General features: G+C 39.5%; 1 protein-coding gene across 1 annotated transcript; it reads right to left on the bottom strand.

Annotated features, from left to right (window-relative positions):
- Positions 1-924: 924 nt before the first annotated feature.
- On the bottom strand, positions 925-12,966 carry nod1 (nucleotide-binding oligomerization domain containing 1). The gene is given in 15 exon segments (XM_042490810.1): positions 925-1,124; positions 1,126-1,156; positions 2,204-2,247; positions 2,249-2,288; positions 2,401-2,484; positions 2,573-2,598; positions 2,601-2,658; positions 2,747-2,829; positions 7,139-7,145; positions 7,750-7,833; positions 7,951-8,034; positions 9,554-9,637; positions 9,729-11,538; positions 12,410-12,584; positions 12,775-12,966. Coding segments are annotated over 15 exon segments (2,829 nt in total). The 5' UTR covers positions 12,952-12,966; the 3' UTR covers positions 925-1,082.
- Between the last annotated feature and the right edge of the window lie 717 nt (positions 12,967-13,683).

Below are 13,683 nucleotides of genomic sequence, written 5' to 3' on the forward strand. Positions count from 1 at the left end.
TTGGTCCTCAGTCAGCAGAGGCCATCAGTCTTTTCATCACCAGCAGAAATTCATAACTGATGTCATGCAACTGAATACATTCTTACTAGAATCCAGTTCCCAAAGTGCCTCTGTATATCTCTACCACAAAAACAGTAAACATTTTTCACAATGACCTAGGGATGCACAATATTGGATTTTTTTTTTTGCGATATTCGATATACCAATAAATGACAACTCATTTTGGCCGATAACCCATACAGATATCAATTCATCTGCTGTTTTCCCATCTAATTTTAGTAATAATCAAGTCTCTTCAGTAATGGAATTATTATCATATTATGCATACTCTTATCATGATGGCCCAGGGCCACCAGCAGATGGAGACATTAAATACATGCTTTTTCACTGTATGTAATATTCATTCATTACGCAAAATAAGACAAATACTTCAACTGAGGGTTGAGGTATTGTACGTGCTTAACTTGTCAATAAAAACAAATATATTGGTTAGTGATATCGGCAGAAATCAGCATGTTGGCCGATTCAGACATTTTTTATTTTTAAGGCAGTATCTACGGATACCGATGACGTGCCAATATTATCATGCATCCCTACACTGAAGTAAACCTTAACATGTGCCATCAGCTGTGTGGAGAACTAACAGCACCTTCAGTAACAGTCACATAATAAATATGAGAAAGATATTGTTTATATGTGCATAAAAATGAAAATATACATCTTAAGTCAAGTAAAGGTTCATGAAGAAGGAAGTAAGCTTTGTTTTCATTTTATTCATCAGTGCTGCCACTTCCTATTTTTTTTGTGATGTCATGTCAACTGTCAACATCTCCCACATGAAACAGTTTCCTCAGTGCAAAAATGGTTTCTTCAACAATAACTGATGAATTTAAAGTATTTACATAATTTACAGTCAGACTTGGTGTCCACAGCCACAGAGGTACACACGAGTGAAATCTCTGCAGAAAATACTGTAGCAAATCATTTTGCTAACACACTGCATGCATACAGTGAACACACACTATATGTTTTCTGCCATACCGACATACCTCAGTGCATGCACGTCTCACGTGAGTGCCCAGTCAGTGGAACCGCAGCCGCTTCTCTTCCACAAACTGTTTCTCTTTCCTCCTCAGAGAGCTTGTTTCCTTTCACACTGCAGGGACATGATGAGACACCATCAGACATTTACTCACATCTAAAACACACTCATGCATTGAGACACATGGAAATGGCTCTGATGCTGCTGAAGGGTTTGTCACCCTAATTACAACCACTACACTATATAACTAATGTTTGATTAACTGTAGGCGGGTTTCCATTAACGCTCAAATTTCGCAAATTAAAATTACACCTAATGGATGTCAATTTTGAAAAAAAAATCCCATTTATTGAAAAAAAAGTTCATGCTTACATGAGGTGGTATTAAAGGCAACAAAAAAAATAAAGTGTTATTTCACAAAAACTGCAATGGAACAACCCTTTTTTGGCTTCTATAGGTCACATGATGCTGTGGCTGCATGCATGTCAGTAGGAAACTGGACTTCCTTGGGCATGATGCAGCAGGTGCTGCAAAAGGTGTTATTGTATCGCATAACACATATTGCAAAAACAAGGTAGCAATAAAACAATAAAAAATCTGTCACATATTATTCCTTCATAAATGCTTTCCTATAAAAGAAAGTCTTAAGAAGGCATTTAAAAGAAGTTAAAGAAGTAGAGAGTCTGATCTCAATTGGCAATGAGGTCCACAGTTTGGGGGCTCCGACAGCAAAGGCACGATCACCTTTTGTCACAAGCCGAGATTGGGGAACAACGAGCAAGAGCAGCATCCACAGATCTGAGAGAGCGCCCAGGCACATAGGGGGTCAATAAATCCTTGATGCATTTTCTTTTTTGTGATGAAAACTTAATAAAATGTTTTTTAAAAAGGCAATGATATGCAACATACATAGATGCCTGCAGAGAAACATGTAAAAAAAAAAAAAAAAAAAACTGTATTGGAAACTCACTATAGTCTCACCTTAACTGTGACTACTTGGTAGAATTATTTTCTTTTATTTCTGTTATTTTCTGTCCTTGTTTCCGCCTAAAATCATCTATAATTTTGATAAAGGATTAACATTTTTGTGTTACCACAGATAGAAAGGCTACAAAACAGTCAACTCAAGAAAAAGAAATGTGAATTGTATTTTATCCTCACCATATCTCTTGGAGCTTTGTGTTGTGAGTTAGAGCCTCAGCAAAACTTTCTGATCCCCTCCACAGTGAACTGGTTGCTGATTAACCTGCGGGACAAATACACAAAACAGGGGACGATCAATGTGTGGCCACGTCCTCGTCCACTGTGTCATCGTGCGACTTAAAAGAGTGCGCTCGTGCGTATGTGTTTTCTTTTACCAGAGATGGAGTAAACCTGTGTTCGCTTGGACCAGCTCAGCCAAATGTGGAGCTGCATCATCAGTTAACTCATTCTGCACCAACCTACAACAGCACAGACACGGACCTTTGTTCAGAGAGCAGCTGTTAAAACTGTGAAAATCATGTAGCTCAAACTGAGCAACCTGCCTACCAGAATATCCTGAGGACGCTGTTCTCTCTTTCAGCGCCTCTGCCAGACACTTCCCACCTTCAGATGTAATGCCATTGGCTGAGAGACTGGAACACAGAAACACAGTGAACTGAAATGTAATCAATGAGTTTAAATTTGTAGGTTTTTATCGTCTTCGTACGCAGCTCTTCACACCTGAGGTTTGTAAGCTGTGGGTGGTGCCTCAGAGCTTCCGCAAACGCTTGTGCTCCCTCATCTCCGATGCTGTTCCCCACATTCTGCAAGCAAAAATATCAAAACCATCATGTGAGTTTCCTTACTTAAGCCTGCAGTGTCCTCAATGAGAAAATTAATAAGACCTTTTTTCATTGTTTAATTTCACATTTTTAAACTGCACGCACACGTCCACCAGGATTAAACAAGTCAAACAACTCTTTTCAAACTAGCCAAAAACATTTAGAGAATCTTAATGGAAGTACTCTTCATCAACTCTGAGTTTAATCATTACATTTTATTTTTCTAAGATAAGATGTCACGTTTCATGTTAGTGATAGATATTGATCAAACTTTTTTTAAAATTGTTTTTGTGTGTAAATGACTACTTGAAACAACAATTCTTGTATTGAGTGAGAGCGCTGCAGACAGCAACAGTGAAAAAGCTGCAAAGTAACCCCTCGGGACATGTTCACCTGTCAATTTATGTCCACTCAAAGTGCTTGGTTTTGCAATCGACATGTTCGGATTATTATTCTTTTTTGAAATTCTTTTGGACAGCATTTTTTAATGGTACAGAACATACATTAATATAGACAGTTCAATTTCCTTTGGGGAATTGAAATTTGGGAGAGATCATGTGTACATATAAAAGCTTGATAAGATATTTCATGAGGAGATTTGTCAGTGCAGTTAAAAAATAAAGTAAAAAAATAAATAAATAAATAACAATAATAATAAAAATAATAAGAATATGGTAACATAAAACATAAAAAGGTCATCTATCCATGCATTCCACAAAATCTGGATCATCAAAGTCTGTCTTATTTTTAATGTTATGTTCAAAACCACTGTGTATCTGGAGGTATCTATAAAAATCTGATTTTTCAAGATGATTTTCATTTCTCAGTTTTTCAAAGTCTTTTCATCGCCCTTTTTCTGTATTCTGGGAATAAAATGTTGTTATTCCCTTTGGGATCCAAGCCTTAAACCTATGATCCATTTTATTAGGCTTGAACCCAGGATCATAAGCTTTCTATTCTCCTTTTATCATATTCCAGATTTGTAATTGAGCTTTCATCCACAGGTTTTGCAAATTATCAATATATCTTCCCAGACTTTGGTGAGCCAATACAGCATGGACTGGAGGATCATTCATTATAGATAGTTCACTGTCTTTCCACCTAGCTTGAAATGTTGGAGTACATTTGTTAATCAAAGGTTAAATCTGGGCTACATATGAATAATTCCTAAAATGAGGGAGGGCCATTCCTCCTTCCTTCACCCGGTGTTTTTTTCCTGCCAAGTAAATCTAGAAAATATTTTATTCAATTCATTAAATTGTTTTGAGGGAACATCTACAGGAAGTGCTTGAAATAAAGAGATGTTGTGGAAGGACGGTTATTTTTACAGAGTGAATTCTGTGGCTAAGACCAAGGACGGAAATGGGGTTCCATCTATATATGTCATCTTATATATGACGTTTGTAGTCAACATTCAGCACTGAAACTGGCCTGTGCAATCTGCATTCTAATTTGTCTTTTCCCTCTTTAGGGATAACTGAGATCACTGCCTCACTCCATGATGGGGGCATTTAGCATCATTTAAGGTTGTATTGCAAGCCTGAAGTAGGGTTGGTATTAACTCAAATTGAAAAACCTTATACCACTCAGTAGAAAAGCCGTCTGGGCCAGGTGATTTATTCACTTTCAATCTGGAGATGGCACTTTTTATCTCTGCCTCAGTTATTACTGCTGTTAATGTTTGATTTTTGTCCTCAGATAAGACAGGTAAGTTGAGAGTAGTAAGGAACTCATTTATTTGTTGCTCCCCATCTAAGTGGGGTTGCGTATACAAAAGCTTGTAGTACTTTTTAAATATTCTTTGTATTTCATCTTGTTTACACTTTGTAGTTTTAGATTCTGGGTCACTTATTTTGTATATTGTGTTTTCCGCCTTTTGTTTTTGCAGCTTTCTGGCTAAAAGTTTTATTAATTTTGAGCCTGATTTGTAGTATTTCTGCTTTGTAAATATAATATTTTTCTCAGTTTCTTGTGAATATAACATATTTATTTCATTCCTAATTTTCTTCATTTTTGTCAGTAGATCTGGTTTTTGTTCCATTTTATGCTGTGACTCAAGATCTTTTAAATCTTTGTTAAGGTCTGTTAGTCTTGATTGTTTATCCGTTTTTTGATGGGCACAATACAATATAATTTTCCCCCTGATAACCCCTTTCAGGGTATCCCATACTATAGCTGAATCAATCTCTTTCTTATCATTCTCTTCTAAAAATGTTTTAATTTCCCTTTTCAATTGAGTCTTAAAACGTGGGTTGTTGAGAATACTTGTATTTAGTCTCCACAATGTTCTACCCAGGTTGTCATTAATATATACAGTGCAAGAGAGAGGCGCATGGTTAGATAAATTAATATTTCCAATATCACATCTCTGGATTTTAAAGCGATCCCACAAAATAAAACGACAAAAAAAATTATCTATTCTTGAATAAGTGTCATGGGGACATAAGTAAAAAGTATAATCCCGACCTGATGGGTAAAAGTCTCTCCAGAGATCTAATATGCCCAGTTCTGTAATTAGAACATTAATTTTTCTATGCAATGATGTAGCAGTAAAGTTTTGGGTTATTAAAATTGCTACACCTCTCCTACGGCCTGGTTTATAGGATGAATAATATGCCCTTGAAAATCCCATTCTCTTAAGTTTTTTATGTTCTGATGGCGTGAGGTGTGTCTCTTGCAGGAATAAAATCTAAGCATTTTCCCTTTCATCTTTGACAGTATTTGACTTCGCTTAACTGGGTTTGAAATCCCTTTCACACTGAATGAAATGACGTTAAGTACCTGCCTGTTCATAACTTTATATATTGATTGACACAAATCAAATCTCCTCCTATATCACTGGTGGCATCAGACATGTACATTAAGAGTATCTCTCCCAGAGAACAAACACAGAACAATGATAAAAAAAGAACAGTTTTTAGTAGAGCATTACCAAAACAGCAAAGAATGGTTGTTTCCAAGGTAGAGGTGGGTGTTTGTAAAGTCAAAGCCCTTGTAAAGGAAAATCCCACGTCGTGTCAGTGGTGGGGCCCTAAAATGTGGCCGCATTCTCGCCAAAGTCCAAATAAAATTAAACTAAAACAAACTAGCCAGTGGACAACTCCCCAATTAGCAAGTCCCGACTCATTCAGCTAGAGAGACATTCGGACAGTAGGAAACATAAGTATCAGTATATATTAAACTCCTGGTTCATCCTTTGGCAATCGAAAAAGAAAAAAGAGGGAGGGACGCAGGGTGAGCCGAGGCACTTAAGAATCAAAACTTATCTGCGTTTGTAGATTGACTGTAAGACATCAGTCATTTGGGGTCGGAGATCACCTTCTAAATTCCTTAAGTTTTTCCTTATATTTAGTGTGGTGGTGTTTCTTAGGTTGTGTGTAGCCGCCCACTACAACAGGTTCCTGATCATCATTCCAGCCCTCTTCCCTTCACCTGCCAGGTAGACAGGAGCCGAATCTCCTGTTCGTCCGGAGCAGCGGGGGACCTCACCGCCATGACTGGAAACCCTCACGCAGCCATATCGCTTGTAGCCTCTGCCGCGTTCTGAAATAAACGGGTGCCATCCTCATAGAAGACCCGCAGCCTCACAGGATAGGGCGTTTGTAACTTTATTTGTTTTTCTTTCAGCACTTTCTTGGCTTCTGCATATTCACCTCATTTCCTAAGCACTTCGGGAAGAAAATCGTGGTCAACGTAGAAGCGAACATATCCCAAAACGCTCCATTTTTTCTGCCAGGCTTTCCTAAGCACTTCTTCTTTTGTCCGGTAACTCCCGAACTTGGCCACTATAGACCGGGGCTTTGCCTGTATGCTGCCGGGCTTCGGTGCCAGTGCTCGGTGTGCTCGTCTACTTCTGAGCTCCTTTTCACCAGGAAGGTCGAGTGCCTTTTTCAGCACTTTCAATTGTCCAGAAATCCAACCATATTGGTACCCTCTTTTTCTTCAAGAATTCCATAAATCCTCAAGTTATCTCGCCGCGCTCATCCCTCCTGGTCTAGTAGTTTGGCCTCAAGATTAGCTTGTCGCTGCATTAGCCGCTTTACTAGCGTCGATGGAAAATATACACTAGGGTTGACAAAATCAGAGTTTTCGGGGTTTTTTTTTTCAAAACCGTCGGGGGAGCTCGCAAATTAGGTTGTTATCCTTTCGGCTGCGGAACAGGAAACCGTGGATTATTATTCTAAGTGTCTGAAAACATTAAGGAAAGGATGCTTACAGAAGACAGATCTTTTTGTTAAAGAGTAAGATCCTTTTTTTAACAAGCAGCCTGAAGATGCCATCGCCAAATCACCCAGACTCTATTTAAAAAGACAGTAATTTTAGTGTGTATTGAGCCAGCATATTTTCACATCTAACTGGATGAATAAAGGGTTAATTTTAACCAAAGCGGAGTTGGTGATTGTTGGAACATTGGAAGATGTCATGAGTTTTATTTTGTTTCTGTTGACTTTGAATGAAGTGTTATACAAGGATAAAATGATAGGGATTTTGGGGATGTTTCTGTTTAAACAAAAAGCATATTCAAAAAAAAGGGCTATCTCTGTAGGACTCCTCACTTTTAGTTGTTTAACTAATAAATTCTAATCTGAAAATATCAGTGGCAAAAACAATCTTTTCAAGTAGATGTAAACTGACGGTGCAAACATTCCCTGAATGGTTATATTGCAGCTTGTTTCAGTCTCACCAAATAATGAACCAGTTTACAACATTCTTGCTTCACTTAGTGACGTCAACACAATGACATGGGAAAAATATGGTTCAAGTTGAAAAACACTTCAGTTATTCTTAATCCTTTCTTCTCTAGTTGATCTAATTGCTTTCATGAGCTCATTGGGATGATAATATCCTGCATTAAATGATCTAAATCAGCAAACAAGATGTTTGACAGTAGTGAAGTCTTACCCCACATCATATATCGAAGTGCTCTTCTGAATGGCTCGAGCCAAATACCCCCCACCAACACTAGTGATGTTGTTCTTACCGATCCTAAGGACAAAGTAACAACATCAATGTAAGAGACATTAAACCATGACATATTCATTTTAAAATGATTATCATTACTAAAATATTCAAATTTAATATTGGTACAGGTTAGAAACATACTTTACAACTCGCAGCTTCGGGCATTCCTCAATGATCTGAGCGACTAGCTTGGCTCCAACGTCTGTGATGTGATTGCTGTAAAGCCTGAGGACAACAATGCAAAACAGGGTTTAAAACTGTTTCACTTGTATTTTATGGAGCTTTAACACTTGTTGGGGAGATGCTCTACCTTTACCTGCAGGTTACTTTTTTACCTCTACCTTTTCTACAGCCAAGATTCAATTATGTACCATAGGAGACCAAAATGAGGCTTTAAACCAAACAATACCCTCTGGTTCCCTTTTTCTTCTATTGTAAAACTGCCAGTTTCCCCTGCACAGTGAATGACTTCCTTTGAAAACCAAGAACAAAGATGATTGAATAAATTACAAGCACATGAAGCTGCAGAGCAAGCCAAAGCATTTTTGGAGTCGTAAGCAGAATGTCCCCATTAGCACACAGAGCTTACGTCTTCACACCCAATCGCAATCAGTACGTTTAAATGCACAGTTAAGTGGCACTACAGTTTAAGCCCAATTAGGCCATTTAATTGTACTGCTGTCCTTGTCCCAGTATACAAACACCGAGGGAGAATCCATTTATTGCTAGAAGTACATCTAACTCCACAGCAGTAGGTGGAGATATGCTCCCTTTCAGCTAGTTGCTTTTAGACCTTCTTCTGGTTCACCTATTACATCACATACCAAACAAGTCAGCAAGTTACTTTTCAGCGCTGTACATTTCGTACGTACCCTTAGCTTTACTTCATACCTTCATCTTATTTTTTTCTTCCATTCTTCTTTTTCTTTTGTTTTTACCAACTTTGTTCTACAAATGGCGTGGAGACGTCTTACTTCGCTAGACACAATTTCCCCAAGTATAGGCTACAGCATGCTAACATTTTTGCATTGCATACATTAGCCTAGCAGCTAGCAGATTTCCTCTCAAGTGTTGTAAAACAGCAACATTTAGCAAAGGGCACATTACTAAATTGGGGTCCTTATAATTAACAAGGTTTACTAATAAAAACTCAAACTAGACATGTTTACCTCATGTACAAAACATGCTAACATTATTAGCATAAGCCTTTCCCATTGCATAAATGAGCCTAATGGACTTTTACTCTGCTCATATGAAGCTAGGATAAATCACATACAGGGCTTTAAGTGCTATTTTGGGGCAGGTTTAATATCTTGTTTTTGATTTACTGTTTCTTATCTGTGACATAAAAATAACTTAAAGGAAAAAGCAGGACACGACCCCCTTGTAGGAAATCGCTGGATTAAATTAGTTGTATAAACAAGTGCAACTTTAAGCAGCTAAGACAGTAAAACTGCTCAAACACTGATCAGTGTTAACCATCTAATGTAAAACAACAATATTTCAGGCACAGGGTACTTTTGCCTGTAGAAAAAGTACTTTTAAAAGTAGCCTACTTTTTAGGAATTTTTTATGCAGAACTTGTAAAAGAGTCTTTATAGATTACTGTTTTGGTATGCTCACACAGCAATTCACAAACAATCTGAAGAATTCTTCCACCACTGGTACACATGTATGTTGAGCATGGCTGGAATGCAGACTGTTTAGTTTGAAGCACCCTGGAAACAGTGTCATGTTGACTCACCCGAGGTACTCCACAACTTTGTGCCTACACAGCTCCTCTGCAAGAACCTTGATGCTGCTGTCAGACAGGTGATTGACGCTCAATCTGAAGACAAGAACTTTGGTTAGTCTGAACTTCTCTCAATGACGGTTAGAAAGTAGGTGAAACATGGTTACATTTTTTTTTTTTTTTTTACCTTACTACTGTCATTTTACAAAAGGACGGCCTCAGCTGGCTCACCCCGTAGTCACTGACGTTGTTGTTGTCCATGTCAAGGCCCAGGAGCTTCTGACGGTGCTGTAGGACAAAGTTCAGGGCAGTGCAGTCACCCGAATGCACATCACAGTAACCCAGCTTGATGAAACTCGCTGTGATGCCTTTGGCTGTCATCTGAGCGATGTCTTTGCTCCCTGTCTCAAAGATGCACCTCAGCATCCACAGGAAGTTGGGCAAAACGTGGACTTTCTTGCCCTCTTCACCGCTGTAGTGGGGTAAACCATGGAGGTGGGACTTTACACTGGTGGAAAGGTAGGATTTCAGTAGGGCTCGTTTTTTCTTTAGTAACACAGGAGATACAAGATGCTCCATGAGGCTGGTTTTAGCCTTGGACAGCAGTCCACACAAGAACAGATTAGTGAACTGGAGGTGTTCATTGTTCGTGAACGGCTTCTTTTCACTGGGTTTTGAGGAGTCGCTGATGCAGGAGTCAAAAGGAAAACAGGATGTTCTTTTTTTCCTGCTACACTCTGTGAAGAACTTGAGGATGGAGCTGGGAGCAGCCTGCTCATCCAACACCAGAGCAAATGCGGCCAGGAAAGACTGGAGGGTGATATGGAGGACTTCAAATGTAGAAGGGCTTCCACTATCACTGTGCTCACTGACAGGTCTCAGAAAGCCCAACGTCAGGTCCTCTTCTATCAGACCGCATGCAGTCATCTCCTCTTGGGTGCAAATGAAGCTACCTCTCTCCATAATCTGAAGTGCAAGTTTGGCAAATGCTGCGAGAGGCCTGAGCCCTGCTTTGAAAGTCTCGGAGGCACACCGAGTGCTTTTCTTCAGCAGGGAAGGTGCAGGTGAGGCAGAGCGGCTGAGGAATACCTCAGACAGCAGCAGGAAGATGTCCGTGAGTGTGATGCAGGTTTCAGGCAGTTGAAAACTATCATGCATAGAGTGCAGGTGCCTAAAGCTCTTAAATACGATCCAGCAGAACAACGGGGTGGAGCAGAGGCCACACAGGTGGGGGCTAGCATCCAGTTGAATGGACACAAGCTCTCGATGTTCCTGCTCCTTGAAGTGTAGGTTGATGTAGGTCTTGAGATGAGCTGGGGAAAACCCCCGTAAAGCCACCCTCTTTTTGATCACCCTACTCTGGATCTCAGTGCCTGTCCGGGCCGTCAGTACCTTCTGGGAACCCTGGAGTAGTTTCCCACAGAGCAGACTGATGAGCAGCTGGAGGGGGTGAGCCTTGTCTTCCGGTGACACCACTTCAGGAGAATTCATCAGATCGTTTATCTGAATCTCGTCGTAGCCATCAAATGTGAAAAGAACCTTCTCGGGGAAGCGCAGGATGTAATCAAACACCTCATTATCTGGATCGTGATCTGGGAAGCAATTGTACTTGAACAAAAGGTCTCGGAGGGAGATCTGCTCTGTGTCCTTGAAGACGCTGAACATCCTACAGCGGAACTTGAAGAAAAAGATGGTGTCCGTCTGCAGCTCTTTTTTGGACCAGAGGTTCTGGAGCTTCTGCAAGAGGATGGATTTTCCCACACCGGCATCCCCCATCACACAGATAGTTTCACCTTCTGGATTGAAGACCGCATGGTCTTTCAGCAGCTGGTCTAGACTCTCCAAGAAGCCCAGACTCTCATTGCGGTCGTTCAGCAGTTCCATCAGTGTGTCTGTGTACAGGTCCTCCAGACGGGTCTCCTCTCTCTGGCCGTATGACATGATGAAGCAGGTTTCCCGGCTCATGTCCTGCCTCAACTTCTTACTATACCTGCTGACTTAGAAAAGGGTGATAATGAATTAGTGCAATATATAAGCTTTTAGTAGTGCTATCAGGTCCAGTGATCCAGCATTTTCGACACTCAAAAGAAGACCATTGTTTTTTTGGCGAGTAAGCAAGTCTTAAGTCAGAATGGTGCAGTATTTTAAAGGGAACATTGTTCAGACAGTAAGATGCACCTATATAGGAGGGTGCACAACACGTGAACACTCTGCTTGTTACACACACAGGAACTTATGGTTGGGTTGTGGGTGCAGGAAAATACACATCATTAATGAAGAAAATGATGACATTCTGTGAAATGTGAACACAGCAGAGAGCAGAGCAGAGCTGCTGTTTGGCACCTCATTAAGAGAGACGCTGTGGGCATATGCACACAAGGTACAGCTTAACTTTTAGATTATTTCAGAAGCTAAAAGTGTGAGCAAACTTATGAACTATAAGGAAACGAGGGGGGAGGAGGACACTAGACAATGCACCCCAAAAAATGTGTCAGTTAGCCACTGCAAAAAAAAAGTACATGACGGTTAAGCTGCCACTTACATTTTTCAGGTGATTTGTCGAGCTGGTTGTAGATTTCGAACATATCAGTTTTCTTTGGCATATCTGGCATTGACTTTTGGGGTTGTTTTCACAAATTTTTTCTTGGCGCTTGATGTTTTCGGCATCCAAAATCTTACTTTTCAAAACTGAATTGAAGCTGAAACCCATCTTTGCTCTCTTCAAAGCCTGACTTCAGTTTTGTGGTGAAAATACATGTGTTTGCATATGACTGGATAAATGAGACTAAGATTTCACTGCATGAGTTGTGTGAGAGTAAAATGAACATCTTGGTGGCACAGAGCAGCATTAGTGATTTTAATACTTACTGGGATCTGTGTTAACCACTGTCATTAGCGATACATCGCTGCTTGGGTTGTACTTGATGTCTTTCAACCATGGCTGCAGGTCTATGTAGGCATCGCATACTTTATATATGATGTAAATAAAGTATTCACAGGCCTCCTCCCCTTTGCATTGGACCAGCTCCAAGATTTTGCGCACCTAGAAAAAAAAAAAAAAAAGACAGGCAGGAGCATCTGTGTTGGTTATAATTTCACTAACCTCATACTTTATTTTGGATTTCTAACAAATGAATAATATTCAGAGTGATAAAAAATATTTTTAAATGTTTTTTCTTTTATGAAAATGATACAAATGGCCTACATATATATATATATCTTAGGTTTCATGCCTGATCTGGCTTGGTGGCAGTTCGCTGGACGATCTCAACATCCTCTTCACAGACGAAGTCACAGGCTAACAGGTTGTCCAGGATGCACTGAATACTCCTCAGCCTGGACACCAGCAGCTCTCTGTGGTAGGTGAGGAGGTTAAGGCACGACACTGTGTCTTCTTCTCTCTGACCCATATTTACTGCGTAATAGTCACCTGTGTGGGATTACATGAAAAGACCAAGTTTACTATATTTTGAGCCATTTAAACAGCACTGTACAGCTATGGATGGGGTGCAGCAACATGACATATTTTGGCCAATCGAGGCAGCAGTGGACGAGCAGCTCCTGTATTCAGCAGTGTTAAATCACTGTGTTTCTTAATGGATTCTGGCTGTACGTTGAGCGGTTTCATTTTCCTGTTGGAAGTCAGTGTCAGATGGAAAGGTAAACCAGTTATAATAAATAAAGCAACTGATAATGATTTTTTCAACTGGAATTTTTTTTAGTTGACTAAAGTACACAACGACTGCAGGTCATTGTTTAGCTTCCATGTCAGACTTAATCCTTTGAAACTTCAGCAAATCAGTTTGATTTCTTTCAAAAGCAGGGGAGGAAAGCAATGATCAACTTGACAAGAAGTGACCCAAAAACTGGCAAGAAAAAAAGCAAAGATTTGCAAAAGAATTACCTGGAAATTTCCAAAAAAACAAAAAACAAAAACAATAACTGACTTTAAAAAAGTGCTAAATAAAAATAAATATATACATTTTAAAAAGAAATATATATTCTACAGCATATTCTGAATATTCTATTATATTAATCGTACAGAGTTTCTGGACAGTTTCCTTTTTTGGATAATTTTCTCATATTTCTCTCTCACACTCCTTTTTTTAAAAACATTATGTTGTTTTCTAGTCACCTTTTAC

This window comes from Plectropomus leopardus, chromosome 7 (assembly GCF_008729295.1).
Source record: "Plectropomus leopardus isolate mb chromosome 7, YSFRI_Pleo_2.0, whole genome shotgun sequence".
Lineage (NCBI taxonomy): Eukaryota > Metazoa > Chordata > Actinopteri > Perciformes > Serranidae > Plectropomus > Plectropomus leopardus.